The 25,719-nt window shown below is 48.4% G+C and overlaps 1 protein-coding gene across 1 annotated transcript in view; it reads left to right on the top strand.

The window, feature by feature from the left end:
• SCD5 (stearoyl-CoA desaturase 5) overlaps positions 1-25,719 on the top strand; it is a 127,246-nt gene that overhangs the window by 51,731 nt on the left and 49,796 nt on the right. The window contains exon 2 of the mRNA XM_004614352.2: positions 12,857-12,987. Within this exon, the coding sequence (XP_004614409.1) occupies positions 12,857-12,987 (131 nt within the window). The remainder of the gene's footprint in view (positions 1-12,856; positions 12,988-25,719) is intronic.

Genomic DNA, 25,719 nt, shown 5'->3' with positions numbered 1-25,719 from the left:
TTGGCCGAGTGTAAGGCAAACACCCTAACACTGTGCAATCACTCTGGCCCAAATGCAGAGAATTACAAGGAATAATCCAGTGAACATTTGCATATTTTCTACCAGATAACATTATTAACATTCAACCATTTTTTTGCATTTTCTCTAATTTTTTTTCTCAGTCATTCAAAAGTAAGTTGCAGATATTATGGCTTTTTTTATTCCTAGATTATTTTCCAGGCATCTCCTAAAAGTAGAAACATTATCATAACTCATTAATATAGTATTTATTTTTCATTCAAATTTCTACAGTGGCAAAGTGATCTTTTCCATTGGATGACTGTGTATGTGTTTGGGGCCACAGCCAGCAGTGCTCAGGGGTTATTTCTGGCTCTGAGCTCAGGAATGACTCCTGGTAGTACTTTGGGGAATCACGTAGTGCTGGGAATTGAAACAGGGCCAGCCGCGTGCAGGCAAGTGCTAATCTTTTGGGCCTATATTTGATTCTTTAAAAAGCAGGATTCCATTCAACTGGTTGGGTTGCGTTGGTAGATATTCTTCTCCCTGTCTGTAGAACTTGATACAGACATTTTGAAGAGACAAAGCCAGTTTTCTGCAAAATATCCCGTATTTTGGATGGTCTAATTTCCCCTTAATTTTCTGTAGCTAGGTGAAAGACATGTTTAGATTGAAGTTGAGCATATTTGACAATGGCCTGGAGCAACAGTGCAGTGGGTTGGGCATTTGCCTTGCATTCGCCAACCCAGGTTTGATCCCTGGCATCCCATGTGGACCCCTGAGCACCTCCAGGAGTGATTCCCGAGTGCAGAGCCAGGCGTAACCCCTGACCGCCCCTCCCCCCCAAAAAAAGCCAAAAATAAAGCATCTCTAGCAAAGAGGACCTCAGGGGTGAGCCCATGTTCTTCGTATGTATTATATCGGAAGGCACCTATTCTGGTTGTACTGTGACAGTTTCCTGTGTGGCAGGATCCTCTTTTTAACTGATGCTTCACTGTTGTCCGTGATGCAGGCCCCGCTGTTTTGGCACCGAGCAGCCATCTTGTGTTGCAGCCACCCTCTCGTCCAGGAAATTCAGACTCACTGCCAGGCTTCCTGTCCCAGAGCAGCACTGCAGCGGCTTTCGCAGCCAAGACGGATTCAGTGGCTGCATGCCTGAGCCACCTCCTCCCCGCGTCCACCACGTCGTGGGTCCTGCTCCAAGAAGCATACCAGTCACACCGGGCTCTTTCTGTAAAAACCCGGTCACCGGACGGGCTCTCGGGGACCCTTTGGGTTAACACATTCGACAGGAAGCTGGTGGAGAGGGGACACAGTTGAACCCTCACAGCATCCATTCACTGCCGATTTCTATCAGAATTCCGTTTTTTTCTTTTTTCTTTTTGGGTCACACCCGGTGATGCACAAGGGCTACTCCCAACTCTGCACTCAGGAATGACTCCTGGCGGTGCTTGGGGGACCATACGGGATGCTAGGACTAGAACCTGGGTCAGCCTCGTGCAAGGCAAACACCCTCCCTGCTATACTATCGCTCCAGCCCCAGAATCGGTCCTTTTTTTAAAAAAAAATTTTTTATAAGAAATATTTTATTGAATCACCGTGAAAAGAAAAAAAAATCACAAAGCTTTCAGGTTAAGTCACAGTCAAATACTGATTAAACCCCCATCCCTTCACCAGTGCACATGTTCCACCACCAAGAACCCCAATACCCCCCTCCCACCCCACCCCCCATCTAAGTAGCTAATGATATTCCCTTTATTCTCCATATACTTTGAGTCAGAATCGGTCCTTTAATAGTGCTTCGGTTGGGTCTTCTGGGCAGCGTTACGAGATGCAGATTTCCGCGTGGATCCTGCTTGGGGAGAGAGTCCAGAGCCCACTGGGCAGCCGGACAAGCGGAGCTGCAGTCAGTGGTCCCGGAGCTCGGGCAGCTCTGCGCGGGGGACACAGGGCCAGGTCTTGCTGCCCTGGATGTCCCAGCTGAGCGGGCTGTCCTGGGGGCGGGGCTGCGGGTTCCTGGCTGCGACGGCGTCCATCTCTGGGGGAGTCTCCCTCGGAGCCGATGGCCCCCAAAGGCACCAGCAGTACGGGACTGTCTGCTCCAGCTGGGGTGGGCGGCAGAGCCGGGCACTGGGGTCCACCGGGGACCACGGCCTCGTGTCCGCCGAGTCTATACTCACGGACTGGTCCTTAGCTGGCCAGAAGCGCCTCCTGCGCAGCTGGGAACGGGCTCTTCTCCTTTCCCAGACACACAGACACACAGACACACACCCAGACACACTCAGCGTCTCCCTCTGCGTGACCCATTTTCCAAGGAAGGAAGGAAGGAGCTGACATCATTCAGCGACACTTGGGTCGCATTAAGATGTCACTGCCCTTGTCGCCGTGGTCGTTGTCAGCCTCTCTGGCCGCAGATCCCTCGGAGGCGACAGGTCACTCTGTTCCAGTAACCCCGAGCCTGGCCTCCGCGGGATGCGTCCTTAGGCATTTATTGTTAGCGTCTTTGCTTTTCTTTGTGAAGCTGCAGGCGCGGGAGCTTTCCGGGCCGTGTTTGCTGGTGCAGAAGCCGAGCTGGGCTCTGCTCAGCCCGCGCCTGGCGGGCAGCGAGTGGACAGTGCGGGTCTGGAGCGTGCGGGTGTGCGTGGGGGGCTGGGTTGTGTCCAGGGAAGGGGCACGTCTGCCTTGCAGGAACGGGTGGTCCAGCGGTGGCCTGGAGGGGCTGGATCCTTCTAATTGGGGCAGTGGCGGGAGGGAGAAACCAGACTAGAGTTCTAACCTTGAGTCCTCCGCTTTCAGTGGTCGGCTCAGTCTCTGGCACACTGTGTGGGCCTGGGCAGCCCGAGTCTGCCCGAGTCTGAGGAGTGAGCGTGCCAGCGGTGCCCTTTGGCCCGCAGCCCTGGAACCATTCCCAGACTCGGGCCTGGCCAGAAACCCGGGGCACCAGGAGGGGGTGGCATAAGGCGAGTTAGCAGGACGAGGCTGGACTTTCTGCAGGAGGAGCAGTGACGCTCGAAGTGGCCGCTCGAAGTGGCCCCGCTGCGCTGCAGGCAGGGCGCAGGAGACGGGGCTGCTCTCAGTCTTTCACCACTACTCCAGCTGGAGGCTGTGCATTCGGGGGCCAGCGTGATGCGGAAGCTGGTTGGAGGTACAGTTCTGGGCACCAGCGGGCCGGCTGCAGCTTGCACCCGCAACCAGCTTCCGCTGACTCATGTCAACTTCTCCGGCAGACTCATGTTGGGACAGAACTTTCCTTCCACTCCCTCTCGGACCAGTAGAGGGATCACTGGAGTGGAGCCTCCGAGGGAAGAATCCCTGTTTTGTCGGCAGAAGGTTCTAGAACAAGGGTGGAGCCTTCCCCGTGTCATTCTGCTGCGGCTAGCCCGGATGAGAAGCCGTGGCAGGGGGTGAAGTCGGAGGTTGCCGACCCCAGGCCCTGAGAGCAGGGAGGAGGGTGGAGGGGGCCCGGGCGCCTGCAGGAGCACACGGAGAATCCCCTGCATCACTTCCATGCTTGCCCACGGAAACCTCCTTCCACAGTGCTCCCACACGTGTCACTGACCTTACCATCAGATTAGTGGCACCTCGCTCGGGTCAAGGTCAAATCTCGGTGTTGAGCATCATCAGAGACACGTCTCCTCCTGCTCTGCCCGCTTTACAGCCCGCATCCCGGCCCAGGACCTAGGACCCACATCATTCGCTGTTGCTTGGACACGGAGCATTCCTGCCCCTAAGCCTTTGCTCACAGAGACCCCCGTCTGGAGCGGCAGCTAGACCGCAGGGGCTCACCCTCAGGGGCGCCTCCAGGAGCTGCGTGCCTCCTCCCCCGAATCCATCACCCTCCACATCGTCTATCCCAGATGCATCGAGAGGCTGCTGCACCAGTGGGCCACACCCGTTTCTCCCGGCCCTACATAAGAGCAGCTGTGACTGGGCACGGGCTGAGGAGATCAGAAGGGAAGAGGGATGAGATGCTGCGAGCTGCAACTAAGATTAACCTCAGAACTTCCACTGTGGACGGGAGCCGGGAGAGGGAAGAGGGTCTTCACGAGGAGGCGGCATTGAGAGGCTTTTACCTTTTATCTGTTTTTTTTTTTTTTTTTGGGTCACACCCGGTGATGCACAGGGGTTACTCCTGGCTCTGCACTCAGGAATCACCCCTGGCGGTGCTCAGGGGACCATAGGGGATGCTGGGATTCGAACCTGGGTCGGCCGCGTGCAAGGCAAACGCCCTACCCACTGTGCTATCGCTCCAGCCCCTTTTACCTCTTATCTGTTCGCGTGGGGAACGGCAGTGTGGTTGAGGCCACGGGGAGGGAGCTCTGCTCTGGTGGAGGGCGGGGCGTTGGAACACTGTTCTACTGAAGCCTTGGTCTGTCTCACGGTGATTCAGTTTAAAAAAGTAAAATGAAAAAAAAAAAGAAGAAGAAAGCCATGGGGATTATGTGGAAGGAGAGCGTTGACTCGGAAGGGGAAACTGCAGCGCTGAGGAGGAGGATGGGAGGAGAGGAGCGTGAATGAGCTGCTGTGGGTGAGATAGTCAAGGAGGAAACAGCTGTACAGGGAATGTGGTTGGGCCGTTTGCAGGGATGGGGAGTTTGGGGAGTGGGGCCCGGACTCAAGTGCTCAATGGAACCAGAAGCAAAGCATCTGGACCAGGGGCAGGGGGGAGGGAGGTGTGTCGGGTGGGGTAGGCACCAAACATGTCAAGGAGAGAAGGGACACGTATGGACCACAGGAATGTGATATGCTCGCCGGCTCCTGTTAAGGCTGAACTGAGAGCAGAGGTCAGGACTGAGTCTGAGGGGCATGGCTGTGTTTTCCTCTGGCTGAGTTAGTTGCGGTGGTACCAGCAGCAAAGGTAGGGAGAGAGGCAAGTCCCTGCCTGCGGGAGATTGTTTTAGGAGGGGCGATGGCTTTTGATCCCATGTCATCAGAATATCATGATGCCGCATCGAGGAACTCAGAGCAAGAAGGATGTCGGGATACCCGGCCTAGGCTGTTTGCTTTCACGAGCCCTCTGTAGGGAAGGGGGCCCTGGGGAAGGTTTGCTTCTCTCTCTCTCTCTCTCTCTCTCTCTCTCTCTCTCTCTCTCCCCCCCCCCTCTCTCTCCCTCTCTCTGCCTCTCTTCCTCTCTCTCTCCCTCTCACTCTCTCATTTTCTCTCTCTCTATTTCCTCTCTCTCTCTTTCTCTCCTACTCTCTCTTCCTCTCTCTCTCCCTCCCACTCTCTCCTCTCTCTCTCTCTATTTCCCCCTCTCTCTCTCTCTCTCACTTGGTTTGAACTAAAAATGTGCAAGAGTAGCGCAGTAGCAAAATGAGCTATGATCCTGTGTTCCTAAAGGAACTTCTGACTTCTAATCGTCACATATGCTGTGAAGCTACCAGGAAAAATGGCATTTCCTCGGACTCTAATGCAGTTTATACTGGCAAACTGAAGGCGGAAAGGATGCTGGGAGAGTGCATGTGAAATGCATGAGATTTCTCTCCTCCTTTTCTTCCCCTGAGTCTTCCTAGATGCGAGTGGCTGTTTAAAGATTCACACAGCGGGAGGAGAACACACCTTCCTGCAGTTCCGTGTGCAAACATTAGAAGGCGGCGAAGTGACGGTGGAAATGCAGAGTGGCCACTGGTCAAACAGTGATGAGTCAAACAGGATTGAGATGGAGTTAGTGACAGAGAGAAGTTCTGCTTCTTAGCAGAACCCCATGAAGATATTTGAATTCTGAGAGAATTGTTGAAATAGGACCTGGGAAGAAATTGTCTCAAAATCTCAAACCTTGTAAGCCCTAACCATTAAAGGGAAAGTGTAGTCTTTTTTTTTTGGGGGGGGGGAGTGAGGGGAGGGTTGCACACCCAGCGATGCTCAAGGATTTCTCCTGGCTCTGTGCTCAGGAATTACTTCTGGCAGTGCTCGGGGGACCATATGAGATGCTGAGGATTGAACCCCCGGTCGGTTGCATGCAAGGCAAGTGCCCTCCCCGCTGTGCTATTTCTCCAGCCCCAGAGGGTAAAGTCTTATTGATGTCCTTTGGATCCCCATTTTCTGAGATGAACAGCCAGAGAGGTCTCTGCAGTGTCACTGGGTTTACAGAGCAGGTGGGGTGGCACTCAGAGGGGACAGTATATGTGTCAACACTTATGACTTCTCAGACTTTTATCCATCAGACTCGGTTGCTATCACATACGTGCAAGAATATCTGCACCGTGTGTGTGTGTGTGTGTGTGTGTGTGTGTGTGTGTGTGTGAGACTCTCTCCGCCTCTGTGGGTATCACTGTGTATTTTACTGTGTGTCCATCCATCTGTGGATCTGGTTGCCACCATCTTCCAATTCTGGGAATGTCGAGAGACAGGACCCTCATGTAGTGGTCTGAGCTCCAAGTGTCCTTCAAAATACTTGAACTGGCCTGAAAACTGGCATCTGTTTCCTTTTGATTTCGATTTTGTTCCTACTTTGTTTTTTGTTGAGATTCTTTCATTAATTTTAATATGTTAAGGAATTTCGAGGGCTTAATTTGACTCCTCTATATGTGTTAATTGTCACTTTTCTCGCCACCAAAGTTCCAGTGTCATCTCACCACCAAAACCATCCTCACACACACACACACACACACAAACACACACACTCCTCTATCTCTCTCACACACACTCATACACTCTCTTCTCTCTTTCTCTTTCTCATATACACACTCTCTCCTCTCTCTCTCTATCTCTCTCTCTCACACTCACACACACACACACCACACACACACACACACACACTAATGCACACTTTCTGTCCTGTAATCACCATAAGTTTCACTAAGTCTGGGAGTTGGTTCTGTTGGGGTTTTGCCAGTTTATTTATATTCTGGATGTGAGTGAAACCATCTGATAATTGTCTGTCACTTTCTCACTTATTTCACTTAGCTTAACCGTCTCAAGAGCTATTTGTTTTACCCTGGATGCATGATTTGATCTTTGTCGATGCCCTTGTACTTATTTATATGCGGCTTCTTCATCTGCTCCTCTGTCGATGGGCATTTGGTTTGGCTGCTGCTCTGAGCACCGGAGTGCAGAGACCCTTTGGAATTCATGTGTTCATATCCCGCAGAGAATTGCCTAGCAGTGGTATTACTGGATCAGATGGAATTTCCACCTTTTTTTCCTTAGGTTTCCCTCCATCCCTTTTCACTGAGATTTCACTTTGCATTCCCACTGACTATGCCACTTGTGTGCCTGAGTGGAAGTCTTCTTGACTTTCTTTCTTTCTTCCTCTCTTTCCTCCTTCCTTCCTTCCTTCCTTCCTTCCTTCCTTCCTTCCTTCCTTCCTTCCTTCCTTCCTTCCTTCCTTCCTTCCTTCCTTCCTTCCTTCCTTCCTTCCTTCCTTCCTTCCTTCCTTCCTTCCTTCCTTCCTTCCTTCCTTCCTTCCTTCCTTCCTTCCTTCCTTCCTTCCTTCCTTGGATGGAGGAGGCCCAATCCCGATCCTAGCAGGCTTGGAGGTCTCAGCCCTGGCTTTCGCACACCTGGGTTCCTCTGCCGGTTCCTTCATGTGTGAGGCTCGTCCGAATGTGTGGAGAGGAACCTTGAGCATGGTTGTGGCTGGGCTCTGGAGGTCTTTGGCCAAACTGAACACCCTTCCTTCCTTCCTTCCTTCCTTCCTTCCTTCCTTCCTTCCTTCCTTCCTTCCTTCCTTCCTTCCTTCCTTCCTTCCTTCCTTCCTTCCTCTCTTTCATTCTCTCTTTCTTTCTTTCTTTCTTTCTTTCTTTCTTTCTTTCTTTCTTTCTTTCTTTCTTTCTTTCTTTCTTTCTTTCTTTCTTTCTTTCTTTCTTTCTTTCTTTCTTTCTTTCTCTCTCTCTCTCTCTCTCTCTCTTTCTTTCTTTCTTTCTTTCTTTCTTTCTTTCTTTCTTTCTTTCTTTCTTTCTTTCTTTCTTTCTTTCTTTCTTTCTTCCTTTCTTGTCCACACCCAGCGATGCTCAGGGGTTACTCCTGGCTCTGCACTCAGGAATTACTCCTGGCATTGCTCTCTCCAGAGAGCAATGGAATGTTGGGAATTGAACCCGGGTCAACTGGATGCAAGGCAAATGCCCTACCTCTGTGCTATCACCCTTGACATTTTTTTCCCTGACTTCAAACACAGGCTTTTTAATGTGGTAACATCATCATCATCATCATCATCATCATCATCATCATCATCATACCGTTGATCATCAATTTTCTCAAGTGGTCTCAGTAACGTCTCCATTCGTCCTAGCCCTGAGATTTTAGAAGCCTCTCTTTACTCGTCCTTCCCAATGGTGTCGCATTGGAGGCTCTTTCAGGGTCAGGAGAATGAGACCCATCATTGTTACTGGTTTGGGCATATGAATATGCCACGGGGAGCTTGCCAGGCTCTCCCATGTGGGCAGGAAACTCTCGGTAGCTTGCCAAGTTCTCTGAGAGGGAGAACTAGGCTATAAGATGTTGTGCAGCCGCAAAGCTTCCGGGAGCTTGGTTTTATAGTCTCTGGATGTTGGCCATTGATGGGATTACATGGCGCTGGGGGCAGTTTCTGGGTGTGACCACCTAGCTACTGGAAAATTGGGGGTCTGGATGGAGGAGGTCCAATCCCTATCCTAGCAGGCTTGGAGGTCTCAGCTCCGGCTTCCACGCACCTGGGTTCCTTTCCCAGTTCCTTCATGCGTGAGGCTTGTCCGAACATGTGGAGAGGGGCCTTGAGCATGGCCGTGGCTGGGTTCTGGAGGTCTTTGGCCAAACCAAACACACAACCAAAAAAACCAACAAAATCCAAAACCATGTCGCCATCACATCACTCCCACGCCCTCTCTCTTCCCCCCAGCACCTACCATCCACCCTGGCAGTGCTATCGTGGGTGACAGGGTAGGAATAGTCCCACACAGGTCTACTGTCACCCGGCAGGATGTGGGGCATGGCACAGTCCTGAAACTGCTCTTATGCAGTGTCACAGGGACCTCACTCGCTGAACTCACTTTAAGTTATTGACCTCGTTAAAAATGTTTAGTATGTTCACTGAAGTGTGTTCATCAAGTCTTACCCTTCACAGTTCTGAGTAATTAAGTGCTCCGCTAGGAAACTGTTAAGTTACTCTTGTCAGTGGGCGGGGGATTGCCTTCCTGGGGGAGATGCAGAATTCAGACATTTGTGGTAACATACATGACATAACTGTATTTTCTTGACCCTTGTAAAGCATCAATAGTGTGGCCAGAGCACTACTTCCTGTCCTACTTCTCTGGCCCAGCAGGGTATTCTTAAGCCAGGGCTTAATCTATACCTTCCTTAAAGAAAGCTTCCTACTTGCTTTAGTCCTTAACTCTTGGAAGAATCATTCTGGATGCAAACCCGTAGTCACCAATTTTCGTTAGCTCTTGAAAAAATGACCTTTGGGACTGGAGCAACAGTACAGTGGGTAGGCATTTTCCTTGCACGCAGCCGACCTCGGTTCAATCTCCGCATCCCAACTTGTCTCCCAAGCACTGCCGAGAGAGTTTCCTGAGGGCAGAGCCAGGAATAATCCCAGAGTGTCCCATGGTCTGGCTCAAAAACAAAACCAAAAAAAATAAAGAAAAAGATAAAAATGACCCCCCGAGCCTAGGTTCTTAAAACCAAACACATCTACCTCTTGACTTTTCCCCACATGTTGTTTCCTGAGTCTTTAGTGGGGCAGGAATCCAGGAACAGTCCTGGTGGGTCCTTGGCCTCAGCTTTGGCCTCACCTGAGTGCCCGACTGGGGGAGGGTCTGCTTCCAGGCTCCCTTCCACTGCTCTTGGCAGGGTTTGGTCTCAGGAGGAACCGGGAGTGGATGCCTCAGCTCCTTAGCCGTTGCTGACTCCAGGCAGAGTCAACAAGAGCCATTTGCTATCAAAATTTAAGTCATACTTAAAAAAAAGAAAAGTGCTGAGGGATCACTCATGGTGGTGCTCAGAGGACCATGTGGGGTGCTGGGGATCAAACCCGGGTTGACTTTGTGCAAGGCAAATACCCTACCGGCCATACTATACTTGGGCCCCTCTCAGTCACACTTTTAACTATTGAGTCATGAGGAGGACTTCTCTCCATGTTACTGCACCTTTTAGGTGAGAGGTAGTTACTCCAGGGGAAGAGATTGTCCAGGCTGTGCCCAACAGGAGATTAGGAGATTGCCATCTTGGAGGCTGAAGACTGACACCTCATCCCGGGCCCTCCCATAAGTCCTGTGATTGGCTCAGTATCTATTTATTGTAGTGCTCAGGGGCTACTTCCTTTCTCTGAGCTCAGAGGTCACTCTTGGCCATGATTGGGTGACCATACATTTAGGGTGCTGGGGACTGATTCAGAGTTGGCCACATGCATGGCACATGTCTAACCCCTGTACTATCTTTCTGTCCCCTCAGTATCTTTTTTTTTAAATTATTCTAGACTTTATTGTCTTGTCCTGTTTATTTATTCTTGAAAGGAAAACAGTACCCCCACCCCTAGCTCCCTAAATCCGGAAGTGGTTACATGACAGAATCAAGCCAACAGAAGTACGGTGGAAAGGGCTCAAGGTGACGAAGGCTCAGTGGTTTTAGTGGTGTCACATTTGAGAAGATGATTCTGCCCTCTTGAATATACAGACAGGTTTGCTTTCTTCCCGAGCAGGGTAATTGATTGCCAACCTGTCAGACTCCCCCTCACTATCTTTTAAATACATTTATTTATTTTTTAATCTTGAGCTAACCAAAATTGATGACTATGGTTTGCGTCCAGACTGATTCTTTTGCTATTTACGGTTCCGTAAACCTGTGATTTGGGTTCCATTGATCTGGCACCTTTTTCTGTGATGAAAACTTTGAAAGTTATTGGTATGACTCCCGGCCTCCCCAGAGTTACCAATTCTTTAAATAATTCACTACAGCAGAGCTAGCAGCTAGCATCCCTCAGAAAACCTGAGTGGACATCAATCTCCACAGGTGACAGAGAGGCGAAGCTGAGCAGTGCTCCAACCAGCCTTGGCCAAAAGGAGCTCAGCCGTGATCACAAAACCGCCGTAAATCCAGCCCAAGGTTTATGTAGTTTCTCCTTATTTGGGCTATGTTCAGATGGTTGCCTTTTGTCCCTGGAGGTCCTACGGAGTTTTTGTGTTAGAAATGCAGTGCAAACTAGCTGAAACCGTCAAAGGGGACTAGCCCCCACCCTGGGGAGACCCGCTGGGACCCAAGGCAGCATGCAGAGCCCCTGCCTCCGCGCTCCTGCTCCTCCTGGCAGCTCAGCCCCAGCCCCACTGACATCTCCCTGTGTCTGTTTCACTTTCTTGGCCTTATTATTTGCTGTTTTTTGGTTTTTTTTTTTTTTGCTTTTGGGTCACACCTGGCAATGCTCAGGGGTTACTCCTGGCTCTGTGCTCAGGAATTACTCCTGGCAGTGCTTGGGATAGCACAGTGGGTAGGGCATTTGCCTTGCATGCAGGCGACCCGGGTTTGATTTCTCCATCCTTCTCGGAAAGCCCGGCAAGCTACTGAGAGTATCCCACCCGCACGGCAGAGCCTGGCAAGCTACTTGTGGCGTATTGGATATGCTTTTTTAAAAAAAATATTTTATTTTGGGGGCTGGAGCAATAGCACAGCGGGTAGGGCATTTGTCTTGCACGCGGCCGACCCGGGTTCGATTCCCAGCATCCCATATGGTCCCCTGAGCACCGCCAGGGGTAATTCCTGAGTGCAGAGCCAGGAGCAACCACTGTGCATCGCCAGGTGTGACCCCCCCCAAAAAAAATTTTATTTTTATAAAGTTGCTTATAGTAATTCACTACATTCAATATTCCAGCACAATCCCACCACCACGACACCTTCCCACCATTCTTCCCGATTTCCCAACCACCACCCAAGCCTGCCCCAATAGCAGGCACTAAATATCTTATTTTATGTTGCTTGTTATGGATAATTTGCTAAAAAATGATGAAAAAAGGTTTCCTTAGAAGAAAGTATGTGACGATCGCTGTATATCACCCTGGAGCCAGTAAGCCCTTGTGTCAGAGATCTCTAACATGTTGCTACAGGTTGAGTGTGCTCATTTTTTTTTTTTTTGCTTTTTGGGTCACACCCGGCGATGCACAGGGGTTACTCCTGGTTCTACACTCAGGAATTACTCCTGGCGGTGCTCAGGGGACCATATGGGATGCTGGGATTCGAACCCAGGTTGGCCGCATGCAAGGCAAACGCCCTACCCACTGTGCTATCGCTCCAGCCCCTCGTGTGCTCATATTTTTTAATCGAGATTGGTAGCTAAAGAAAGCATTTCTCTTGGGGGGTGCACATGCGGTGGTGCTCAGGGCTTACTCCTGGGTCTGTGCTCAGGCGTCCCTTCTGGTGGGGCTCAGGGTATGTAACTCTGGGGGTAGAACCAGGGTCCACCATGTGCCAGGCAAATGCCCTCCCCGCTGTCCTATCCCTCTGACCCTAAGCAAACAAAACATGTGTTTGACACAGAGCTAATTATGCTCTTGGTTTCTTTCCCCCTTTTTTTTGGGGGGGGGGTGGTTATTTTATTTTATTTTATTTTGACTTTTTGGGTCACACCCAGTGATGCTCAGGGGTTACTCCTGGCTTTGCAACTCAGGAATGACTCCCGGCGGTGCTCAGGGAACCATATGGGATGCCGGGAATTGAACCCGGGTCAGCTGCGTGCAAGGCAAATGCCCTCCCCGCTGTCCTATCGCTCCAGCCCACGTCTTGGTCTCTTGAGAGAGAATCCCGCATGGCCTCCCTCCCTCCCTTTCTCATCGGGCCCGGAGGCCATAAGAGGTGCCATCTCCCCAGCAGGCTCTGGCCCTGGCACCCCGGGGGAGAAAACAGCCTGGGTGGGGGCTGTGCCCTGTGCTGACGCTCTCCCGCTTGTGTCTTGCAGCCTCCTTCTGCTTCCTGGTGACGGCGCTGGGCGTGACGGCTGGTGCCCACCGTCTGTGGAGCCACAGGTCCTACAAGGCCAAGCTGCCTCTGAGGATATTTCTGGCTGCTGCCAACTCCATGGCCTTCCAGGTGGGTGGAGGGCCCCCGGTGGGAGGAAGGGCCCCCTCCGGAGCAGCCCCGACCTCCCCTCGGCCTCCGCTGCAGGCGGACTTGCACTCCCGGCCTGTCCCCTGCTCGCTTTAGACGAGGCAGTGCTACCGGGGAGCCGGGCTGTTGTCCCCGGGTCACGGCGTGAACGGACACAGAGTCACAGAGACAGACAGTAACGCAAGTGCAAAGGCGTTTTATTCCTGGTGAGGGGTCAACTCTCTCACCCGCAACGTGGTCTCTTGATAGCGACCCCGACCTCCAAGACTATCGGTCCCAAGGTCGAGCAGGCACCGTGACAGCAGTGACCAAGAAAACAGTTGTCAGCGATTAGTTAACATTTGATAGCAGTCAGTTTCTGGTTGTTCCAGAAAAATGGACATAGTAACAGTCAGATTGCGGTTGTTCCAAAAACAACGGACGTAGTGACCCCTGATGACCCGTCAGATGATCCAGCAGCTCCTTCTTTGGGCAGGTTAACTCAACTGGGAGTCTACCAGAAATGGCAAGTCCAGTTTCTGGAAAACAGAAACTTAGGCCTAGTCAAAACTTAAATGTTCGCTGCGGCCTGTCCTGGGTGCAGTCTGGCTCTAGGTCTGGCTTTCGGGGACCTACCAGCGCTCCCAGGGGAGGAGACGGGTGCCTGAACAGGTGCACGCCTGCCCTGAGCCCTCCCACATTTTGTGCGATGTTAACCCGGGCGTGCCTTCGCGAAGTTCAGGAATTTTCTGGGGTTCTATGGGTTAACACATGATGTCCCCAGGACCAGCAAAGGCAGGTGGGCCCTCGCTGCCCCCCCAAGGCCATTGCCCCTGCAGAAGAATCTTTGGGGGCTTTGGAGAGCGTACACAGCGTGGAGTCAGAAGGCTGACGGTTTGAGTTTCTCTCTCTCTGCCGCTTCCTCCGAAGACACTTACTCAGCTCTAGCGTCTTTGTGAAAGGGAGGAGATGGCTTCAGTCCCAGACTTGTTTTGAAATCACTGCAAATGGCAGAGAGCTGTGAGAATTCAGAGCGGGTCAAGCTGCATTAGGATTAGACTGTCCCTTTCCGAGCTGTTCCAGCCGGCCACCACTGCCCACCCCACACCCAAGCCCCATGTTCTTTCTGAGCTGCTGGGATTTGATCAGGGATCTGTTTGAACCACTTCCTCGTCTGATCCTGCCACTATGAAGGGGAGCAACTTGTGGGTAGAGTTTCTGCTCACACGTGGGTGCAAATCGTGCAAATAGCCAGGATTTTCACTACTGGGGGATGGCCTGGGGGTTCCCAGAACTGTTTTAGGGTCTAGGGACACGGGTATCTCGGGACCTTCTCTGGGACCCTCTGACATGCCGGTAATATTCACCACCTTGGTGAAACCTAAGTCAGTTTCATGCCTGAAAGTTCATTTCCCTCATTTTGGCTTCCCTCTTAGAGCTGGAACCTTCATAAAGCAAATAGGATACAGCAATACAGTGACTTCCTCAGGGGACACGGTTCATATCATGGACGTCACTTCAGGAACACAGTTCATGTCATGAATTACTGGTTGTAATTCAAGCAGAATCGGGAATTAGGATCAGGATCCTAGGGGAAAAGCTGTGTACACAGAGGGGGAATTGGCAGCTTCAGGGTTTGGGTTCTTTTGTTCTCTGCTGGCACTGGGAATTGTATTACCCTTTATTTTGACTGCAGTCATCTTGGTTTAGTGTGGTGCTCTGTTGCTCATAACAATGAGTTATGGTAATGATCATTTAGAAACTCACTGACTTAGGTCTTAGATGCAATTTAGGCCTTAGTTTGGTAATCTTCATTTATCTTGTTAAGCTTTTTATTATTTTCAGCCTCCAATTACACACTCCTGTAGCCAAAGCTCCTCTATTATGGGAATTTGTTTCCAAGATAAGTAACCTGAAGTCGAGAACTAGAACTCTGATTTCTCTTTTACCAATGAAACGATTTGCTTTTTTTTTTTCCTTTTTTGGATCACACCCGGCTCTGTGTGGTTCCTGGGTTTGGGGCCTGTCTCTGCACTCAGGAATCACCCCTGGTGGTGCTCGGGGGACCATATGGGATGCTGGGACTCAAACCTGGGTCGGCCACATGCAGGGCAAACACCCTACTCGCTGTGTTATTGCTCCAGCCCCAACAATTCGCTTTCAACTCAAGTTTTGACACCCCGAGTTTCTTTAATAAAATACTGTGAAGGTCTGCACACTATGATATGAACTTACTTTGGGCAGAAAGCACACTGTAGAGGGAAGTATCAAGGTCCTGGAATAAACTCTGGGCTCAATCATTTGTTAAATATGTGTCTTTATTTGGGGTGCTGTTATTTGGGGCCACACCTGGAGTACCCAGGGGCACTGCCTGGCTCTGTGCTCTGGGTCAGTGCTCAGGGCATCATGAGCCATTGCCAAGAACCAAACCAGGGTCAGCCACAGCAAGGGAAGTGATTTACCCCTAAACTATCTTTCTAGTCAGCTAAATTCATTTCTTTTTTTTGCAAATAACAAGGCATGGCATTTACCTCACAGAATTGTTGGGAGGGTGAAATAATGAATGAAAGTGGCTAACCGGTGAATTTTATTTCCCCTTTCCTCTATGGAAAATTACATACCTACACGCTCATGTTGGTACTTCAGTGCCTATCATTCAGAAAACATTCAATGATCGAAAAGTCAACGATTTAAAAGTCTATATTTTATAAATAATAAAATGTGAACCATGCATATTTCTTTTTCAACTAGACCTTTTGTGGGTAGGGAATTTACTTTGACAACAAAATTAACTGGAAGGACAACACTCCCATTTATTCCTCTATTACATTTTGAATTTACACACCATGATTTATAATTGTGTTAGTGTGAATATCTTAGGGATTAGCGGTCACTAATTTTGGTGTCTTATTACGACTTTATTGATTTTTATTTTAACCTTTCACATTTTTAAAAAAGATTTTTTATTAGTGAATCACCGTGAGGTACAGTTACAAACTTATGAACTTTCGTGTTAGCATTTCAGTCATATAGTGATCGTTTACCCATCCCTCCACCAATGCCCATTCTCCACCACCCAGTATCATCCCACCACCCCCCATCCCACCTTTCACATTTGTATTTTAACCCTTAAACATTTCTTTGAAAGCGGCTTTGGACCAAAGCAGCTTTACTTTTTTTTTTTTTTTGCAGCTTCACTTTTATTTAGAGGTAAAACTCTTTATCCTCCATTCTGTGATAAATAATAATCTATCAGGATGGAGTATTCTCGGATGGAAACGTTTTTATTTCTAAAGTTTGAATATTGTGTGTGCCATCCCCCCTCCATCTCTCGTAGTTTCCATGGAGAGGCTGCAAGTATCTTGCTTAGGGTCCCTCATGTGAACTGCCTCTTCCCTTGGATGCTAATATTCAGAAGGTTGGACCTTCTGTTTTCAACACTAATTATACGTCTTAGCGTCTGTTTGGATTTATATTGTTTGGGACTCTTTGTGCTTTGCATGGTTGGGTGTTTCATTTCTTCTCCAAGTCAGGGAGGGTTCAGTTATTAATTTTGTCAAATCGAGTCTCTACTCTTTTCTCTTTGCTTTATCCTTCTGCGATTCCAATCACGTGAATATCGTTTCCCTTCACGTGAGCCTTTTAACATCTAAATTCTCTAAACATTTACCGTTTTTGTTTCACTCTGCTTTCCTGTCGGGGGGGTTCTGCAGTGCTGCCTTCTTTCCAGTTGCTGTAAGACCCTCTGGGGGTCGGGCACAAAGACAAATGTAGTGGTGCTCGGGGGGATGTGTGGTGCAGAGACTGAACTGGGCATCGTGTATGCCAGGTGCCATGATGCACGCTCTAGCCCTTTGAGCTGTGGCCCCTGGCTCTTCCCTCTAGTGAGTTCTGCAGCTCAGCTGTTGTCTTTGAAAGTTCCCTCCCCCCCACTCGCCTCCACACACACATGTTTTTGGGTTACCCCTGGTAGTGCTCACAGCTCACTCCTTGTTCTGTGCTCACCACTCCTAGTGGTGCCTGGGGGCCTATACACAGTGCTGGGGATGAAACGGGGCTTGGCCCCGTACAAGGCAGGCTCCTTAGCCCTGTACGCGCTCCCCGTTCTCGGTAGGAATATTTTAAGATATTTTCTCTGTACTTGTTATTCATCTCATTTTCTTTTCTCGTTTTCCTTATTTCAGTTGAACATTGTGATACCTGTTTTCAGGTCTTCGCCAGGCAAGCTAACGAGTGCCATTACATTTGAAAACGTCCGTAGGTCCTGCCAGTGCATCATGTGGCACGTTTCCCTGTCTCCTCATTTTGTTTTAGGTGTGTATATCGGCTTCTGCGTGTTGAGTCAGGCAGCTCTGTTCCACAGAGTGTTGTCTGGTCTCACCTCAGAATTGTAGGTGATTGTCAGTTCAGCCTACAATTACTGTAAGTCAATATATACTACAATAAATAGCCAGGGCACCGTGGTTTCTGTTGCTGCGTCCACTGCTGCATCTACACCTGTTGAGTTTGTTTGAGGCCTTGTGCCCCCTGGGGTAGAGACTGAGCAGCAGGTAATGGAATGTTACCTTGAAGGACACTGAGTTCAAGTCCTCCATGGGGCCTAGAGTGTCCAGGCTGAGAGGCACTCTCTCATCCGGTGCTGCCACTCTCTCCTCGAGGTGGGCTCCATGGTCAGTGCTTTCCGGGCTGCTTCTGTTGTTATCTGTTATCCCTCTGTCCTCATTACACGCATGTTGTACCTTTTATAACTTGCCCACAATCCCAAAGATTCTGTTTTATTTATTTTTCTCTCTCTACATTTAGTGTGCGAAGTTGCTGCTGGTGTATTTTTGAGCTCACTTTCTCCCCCCCACCTCCCCCTTAGGCATGTCCAATTTACTGATGAACCCGTGAAAGACATTCTTCATTTGTTAGTTCTTCTGATTTCTCCCATTTTTTCTCTTTCTTTCTTAGCGTCTCCATCTCTCTGCTTACATTACCCATCTGTTCTTGGGAGTTGTTTACTTTTTCTGTTAGATTAGTTAGTGTAGCATTTCTCAATGGAGGGTCATGTTGTCCCTTGTGGGTTCTCAGGATATTCCAGAGGACCCAAAGGTGAAAATTGTGTAAACTGGGCCCATGGCATGAGGCTAGGAGGCCAACTAGGTAGGACAGGGACCACGTGAAGGAAACAAGGTTGAGAAAGGTTTGGAAGCACTGTCTTAGCATGTTAATCATAGTTACACATCCTCAGTCTGATCAGGCGAACACCCTTATCTGAGTCTGATTCTGATGTTTGTTTTTTAATTTTAAGATGGTTCTCTCTCTCTCTCTCTCTCTCTCTCTCTCTCTCTCTCACTCACTCACTCACACACACAGACACACTCACACAGATATACACACATACTGCTTTATTTTCATGCTTCAAATTTTTTGTTGAAAGCGAAACATGATTCACTGGGTAAAAGGAACTAAGGAAATAGGACACTGATGTGAATTTTTGTGTTTATCTAACCAGGAACTAGCCTGGCTTACTGTTTGTGTTAGCAATAAGCGTCAACAACTGAAATTTTCTCCCGTGTCTTACTTCTGTCTCCACTCTCTACATTGTTTATGTTTTCCCTAGAAAATACTTAAATTAAAGCTGTTATTAGTTCAGCTCTTTTAGTTGAAGAGTTTTGTCCTGGAACCCAAGTAGTGTAGAGAGAAGAGGGGGCATTCTCTAGTTTTGTAATTAGGTCTCTGTTTTAGTTGAGCCTTAGTTAAGTATTTCCTTTCCCCGGGTCAACTTGACTTTATTGAATCCCAGTTTATTAAATAATTACAAAAAATAAGTTCAGTGTTGCAGAAATTGAACCTGGGGCTTTATGTATGTAAGGCATGAGATTTTTTTGGAGAGGGACACACACCTGGTAGTGTTCAGGGCTTACTCCTGCCTCTGCACTCAGGAATCACTCCTGGCATGGCTCAGGAGACCGTACGGGATGCCGGGGATCAGACCCGGGTCTACCACGTGCAAGGCAAGCGCCCTACAGACTGGACTTTCTCTCCAACCTCGAACCCCAGTTTATCAGACCCTACAAAATAGTTTCACCGAGGACAGTCCTCGTTAAGGAGATCAGAGAATAGATATTTCAAAATGGAACGAGGAGATTTTACTCAGCTGATCATAATGAAAAATGGCAGGGCTCCCGGAGGAAAGACTCACAAGGAGCTTTTACCTCTCACACTTGTCCGTACTCCCCCGCCAGCATCCATTTCAGGGTCAAATGTCCCTCCCCAGCTGGGAGCTGAGCCCCCGCCCCTGGTGACCTGGGGGTCACTGTCACCACCAGTTGGCTCCCCAGCTTGGCCTTGTGAACTCACTCCGGGGTTGCCGCGCTGGTGTTGCCACCTTTCTCCCTCCAGCGTGAGCGCCACGTGGACACGACGCCGTCCTTCTCTTCTCCAGAGTGGGTTCACCTGCCTCCTTCCAGGGGGCGTGGCTAGCTGCTTTCCATCCTGTGCACCAGGAAGCGGTTCGGAAGGGGACACCTGAGGAACTTTCCTGGGTGGCAAGTTATCGGGGCTTCCTGCCCCAGAACTCTGCCTTCCTAGGCATGCTCAGATGTCAGGTCCAAAGGGCTCAGACAAGGTGGTTAGTGGGTTCATCCACGTCCCTCGGTTACATGCATGCAACTTTGCGACCTGTGTCTCCAGGTGACTGTCGGGAGGAGAAGAAGCGTGGGCACCGGTCAGCTCTCCCCAGGCCTCTACTTACCCCATGCACGCGTTTTCTTCCCATTTCCTTCAGCGCTTACTTGCCAGGTTAACTGCACCTGGGGTCAATAAAAGCAGATTAAAATGAGTCCACCAATATGGGCACTGGTGAAGGGATGGTGTTTGAATACGGTATAACTGAGACATAAACCTGAGAACTTTGTAACTTTCCACATGGTGATAAAATAAAAAATAAATAAATAAAATGAGTCCACCCCATAAATTGCCTCACCACTCTTTTTCACACCACTCGTGAGAATCGGAATTCGCGAAAGCCGGCAAGAGGAGAGAAATCACATAAAGAAATGAACATCAGGGGAATGAAAATAGGATTGAACCTGAGCTCTCGCGAGAGGAGAGTAGTTCTGCAGCTGGCGGTGGGGTCAATCATTAGGGCCAGGCCTAGTCTATGGGGTTTCCTGCCCCCAGTGAACACGTACCAGATTTCATACGTGGATTTGGCTCCACATCTGCATTAAAAGATGTGCTTGTTTAAGGCAAGTTTCACACTTGTGGCATCGATTTTTGAAGTCTATTTGCCAGCCCGCAGTTTCCTTCTGCCTTCTCCCACAGGTCTTTGGAGGGCTTGGTCAGGATGCCCTGATCACCAGGGAGACAGTCTTCCTCTCTTCCTTTCCTCCTGGGACCACAGTGGGTGGGAGCTGGACCTGAGTGGCCCAGTCTAATCCCCCTTCTAACCACCGAAGAACTGTGTGTCTCAGCTTGTTTTTATGGTTTTATTCCCCCTCCCCAGCCCCCCAAACACACTGTCTTAAAAAATGTTTACAGAGGTTGGGGCTGGAGAGATAGCACAGCGGGTAGGGCGTTTGCCTTGCACGCGGCCGACCCGGGTTCAAATCCCAGCATCCCATATGGTCCCCTGAGCACGGCCAGGGGTAATTCCTGAGTGCAGAGCCAGGAGTAACCACTGTGCATCGCCAGGTGTGACCCAAAAAGCAAAAAAAAAAAAAAAAAAAAAACCAAAAATGTTTACAGAGGCCAGAGCCTTATTATTATTATTATTATTATTATTATTATTATTATTATAAAGCGGTAGGGCTCTTGCTTGCATGCAGACAACCAGGCTTTGATCCTGGGCATCTCGTCCCCTGAGCACTGCCAGGAGTGATTCCTCAGTGCAGAGCCAGGAGTAACCCCTGAGCATCACTGAGTGTGCCCCTCCAAGAAAAAGGTTTACCAAGGCGTCGCAATGTAATTGTTCCCTTGACAAGCTTCTTCCTGTACCTGCCTGAGACCATCTGGGCCGAAGCAGCACCTTGTCGTGGCTTGTTCTCGCCCCCCGGGCTCCTGCCAGCAGCTCCCACGTCGCCTCTGCCAGGTTCCCCAGCCCACTGATGATTTTGCATTGTGGAGGATTTCTCTCACAGCTGCCTTCATTTGCATTTTTCCTAAATCAAATCTCATTGTGATCATTTCTATTCATATTTCTAACCTCTTTGGGTCCATCTGTGTTATTTCTCTGTCTTCAGTGATGTCTGCAGTAGCTGCTAAATTGGAACCAAAAATGTCATTAGCAGACTGTCCTTCTTGTTCCCAGACGTTAATGAAGCTGCTAAATAAAACTCGATCTGATAGACACCACGGAGCCTCCCCTTCACCGCCTCCCCTCCCCGCTCCCCACTCCCGTTAGATTTTGAGCTATTTAAAAATTTTCTAATCTTTCTATCAAAAGTTCAGACTTCAGTCATCTAATTCAAATAACTAGGAACACAAAACATAGCTCTTGCCATGTTCAGAGATACTGTTTTACACACCTTCTTTATTTATTTATTTATTTCAATAAAATTTATTTCAATAAAATTTTTAAAAAATTTTATTGAATCACCGTGAGATAGTTACAAGTTTTCATGTTTGGGTTACAATCTCACAATGATCAAACACCCATCCCTCCACCAGTGCACATTCCCCACCACCAATATCCCGGGTATACCCTCCCTTTCCCACCCTCCCCCTGCCTCTAAGGCAGACAATATTCCCCATACTCTCTTTCTACTTTTGGGCATTATGGCTTGCAACACAGACACTGAGAGGTCATCATGTTTGGTCCATTATCTACTTTCGGCGTGCATCTCCCATTGCAACTGGTTCCTCTAACCATCATTTTCTTAGCGATCCCTTCTCTATTCCATCTGCCTTCTCCCCTCCACTCATGAAGCAGTTTTACAGCTATGGGGCAGTCCCCCTGGCCCTTGTATCTACCATCCTTGGATGTCAGCCTCATGTGATGCTACCCTACACTCCATAAATGAGTGCAGTCCCTCTATGTCTGTCCCTCTCTTTCTGACTCATTTTACTTAGCATGATACTCTCCATGTTTATCCATTTATAAGCAAATTTCATGACTTCATCTCTCCTTACAGCTGCATAGTATTCCATTGTGTAGATGTACCAAAGTTTCTTTAACCAGTCATCTGATTTAGGGCACTTGGGTTGTTTCCACATTTTTTTTTTTTTTTTGCTTTTTGGGTCACACCCGGCAATGCACAGTGGTCATTCCTGGCTCATGCACTCAGGAATTATCCCTGGTGGTGCTCAGGGGACCATATGGGATGCTGGGATTCGAACTCGGGTCGGCCGCGTGCAAGGCAAACGCCCTACCCGCTGTGCTATCACTCCAGCCCTGTTTCCACATTTTGACTATTGTGAACAGTGTTGCAATTAATATATAGGTACAGATGTCATTTCTACTGTGCTCTTTTGCATCCTCGGGATATATTCCCAGAAGTGGTAGTGCAGGGTCCTATGGAAGCTCAATTTCTAGTTTTTGAAGGACTGTCCATATTGTTTTCCAGAAAGGCTGGACCAGTCGGCATTCCACCAACAGTGAAGGAGCGTCCCTTTTTCCCCACATCCATGCCAGCACTGGTTGCTTTTGTTCTTTTGAATGTGTGCCAGTCTCTGTACACACCTTCTTTAGCTTCAAAAGAATGAAAGTTAATGGAGCAATCGAACCAGCAATTTAAATAAATGGCAAATTAATTAAACACTTCGTATAGTTTTATGCCAGAAGAAATTTCTAGCCTTTTTCTTTTTCTTTTTTTTTGATATTGAAAAAAAATGCTTTTATCCAAGCATCATTTCTGAAAAGTAATTTTGATGACATTCTTATAAAGACAATTGAATAATAATAAGCTGTAAATCAAGAATAACAATAAATAACAAATGATATTATGAGGAAATAATTACAGGTAGATAGATATTGGGCTCTTTGTTTTAGAAAATAATGATTAAGCCCTCTCAATACATATTAAAAAGAAACTTCTACTTTTCCAAATATTTTTGTTTGTTTGTTTTGCTTTTTGCTTTTTGGGTCACACCCGGCAATGCTCAGGGGTTACTCCTGGCTCATGCACTCAGAACTACTCCTGGCGGTGCTCAAGGGACCATATGGGATGCTGGGAATTGAACCGGGGTCAGCCACGTGCAAAGCAAATGCCCTGCCCGCTGTACTATCACTCCAGCCCCTGGTTTTCTAAATATTTTTGATTTTCATTTCCAAGCTGATAAATATTTTATAGACCCGTTGTGTGAAGAATACAGAGGTATAAAAAACATGACATACAATGGCCTATTTGAGTTTGTTCTGCCTTCTAAAAGCCAGTGATAATCCAAGAAATTCCAATATGATGTTCCTTACACTTAGGGTATTAAAAAAAAAAGGAAAAAATTCAGAGTATATCCATGATATTCAAAGTAAAAGACACAATATGCATTTTGGGGGGCTTTGGGGATCATACCTGGCGATGTTCAGGGGTTACTCTTGGCATTTCACTCAGGAATTACTCCTGGTGATGCTCAGGGAACCATATGGGATTCTGGGAGTCGAACCCAAGCCAGCCGCATGCAAGGCAAATGCCCTACCCGCTGTACTATTGCTCCAGCCCCACAACATACATTTTTAAAATCGAACTAGAAATAGGTTCTAATTTTAGGACCAGTTTTTAAGAAGTACTTAACAGTGAGATGGGATTCATGTAACATTCATTTTGCAGGCAAGATAAAAATGCAATTTGACACGAAACACTTCTAAAAAATATTACTTAAACTGCCATTCTTTCTAACTTTGCTTTTATTGATTTTTGTAGAAACTTGTATGTATTTATTTATCTTGAACACTTTATCACTTATAATGCTCAGTGGCAGGACATCCAGGGATATAGGATTCCTTAATTTCACTGTGTTAAGGGAGCTCCTTAAGAAGCAGTGTTACTTAAAAAAAAAAAAAAAAAAAAAAAAAGGAGGGGTTTGCAGAAGGGAAACTGGGGATATTGATGGGAAATGTCCACTGTTGAAGGGATGGGTGTTGGACCATGAGCAGCTTTGGAACTATGTGTCTCACAGTGATTCAATTAAAAAAAATTATTTTAAAAAATGTCATTTAAATAGTCTCTTCGCCACTAGCCTTGCCTATTAACGTGATACTCAGGACTTACTCCTGGCTCTGCACTCAGGAATCGCTCCCTTGGTGCTCAGCGGCTAAATGGGATCCAGAGATCAAACTCAGGTCGGCAGCATGCAAGGCAAGCTCCCTCCCTGCCGAGCTATCACTCTGGCCCCTAAGAGCTCTCGGAGGGCAAACACTTTTGATTGCCTTCTTCTTCTCCTTTGACTTTTTTTTTGGGGGGGGTCACACCTGGCAGTGCACAGGGGCCACTCCTGGCTCATGCACTCAGGAATTACCCCTGGTGGTGCTCAGGGGACCATATGGGATGCTGGGAATCGAACCCGGGTCGGCTGCATGCAAGGCAAATGCCCTATCCGCTGTGCTATCTCTACAAGCCCCTCCTTTGACTTTAAAATTTTATTTATTTATTTTTTCTCTTTGGGTCACACCCAGCGATGCTCAGGGGTTATTCCTGGCTTTGCACTCAGGAATTACTCCTGGTGGTGCTTGGGGAAGCATATGGGATGCCGGGGATCGAACCCGGGTCGGCCGCATGCAAGGCAAACGCCCTACCTTCTATGCTATCGCTCCGGCCCCTTAAATTTTATTTTGTAAGCAAATCTAATTCTTTTAGAATGAGCATCAATTTCCTTGGAATTTATAAGCATGTCAACCACTGCTTGTTGGTGAGAATCAAAGCACGTATCAGAGTAGCGTTTGCCGTGAGGATCTTATCAGCTGACAGAGTTCGGTTCTAACAATGACGCTTCTAGGACATGTCGAGTTCAGTTTCTCAAGAAGCTTCACACCAACTCTCAGGATTGCCAGAAATGAATGCGGGCCAGGGAGGCTAAAGAAAGCGTAACGGCCGGACGCAGAAGGACAGTTTGAGCTGAACCTCGAGAGGCGAAAAGGATTTGTGTAGGCAAAAGAGAACGGAGGAGAGGCGTGTAGACAGGGAGACACCTGAGCAAAGGTGGGAGGGCGGAATGAGGCTGGTTTGCTGTGGGGGGCCTGGAGAGGCAGAAAAACATCTGACTCAAGAAGGAAGCCGAGAAGCGTGGCCTTTGCAGCTCCAGCTGTGTGCATCTCTCACTGGAGGCTGAAAAATCTCAAAATTAGCATAAACAAGCAAAACAAAGCTGTGTTTCTCATTACGGATTACATCTCTCTTGGCATTCTCCACAAAATCTGGATGTCACCCATCATTCCCTCCTCGATGCACATGTGTAAATACATTTTTAAGCACCCAGAAATTTCATTTCTTGGCCTCTACCCCCCCACCGGCCCCAAAATACTATTTTGAAAAAAAAAAAAGCCAATCTGTGCTCCCTACATTCATTACAGCACTATTCACAATAGCCAGAATCTGAAAACAACCCACATGCTCAAGAACAGACGCCGGGATAAAGAAGTTGTGGTCGACAAACATACACAATGGAACACTACTCAGCCATGAAAAAGGACGAAATTAGGCAATACGCCAGCACCAAGGAAGGGACATGAGTGGGAGGGGACTGTGAGACATTGGTGGGGGGAGGTTGGCCCTCTGGGGGAGTGTGTGGGATTGGAATGTTGTATGCATGAAGCTC

Source organism: Sorex araneus, chromosome 5 (genome assembly GCF_027595985.1).
Source record: "Sorex araneus isolate mSorAra2 chromosome 5, mSorAra2.pri, whole genome shotgun sequence".
NCBI lineage: Eukaryota > Metazoa > Chordata > Mammalia > Eulipotyphla > Soricidae > Sorex > Sorex araneus.
Note: the sequence above shows the minus strand (reverse complement) of the source record. Positions and strands in the feature narration are given on the sequence as shown.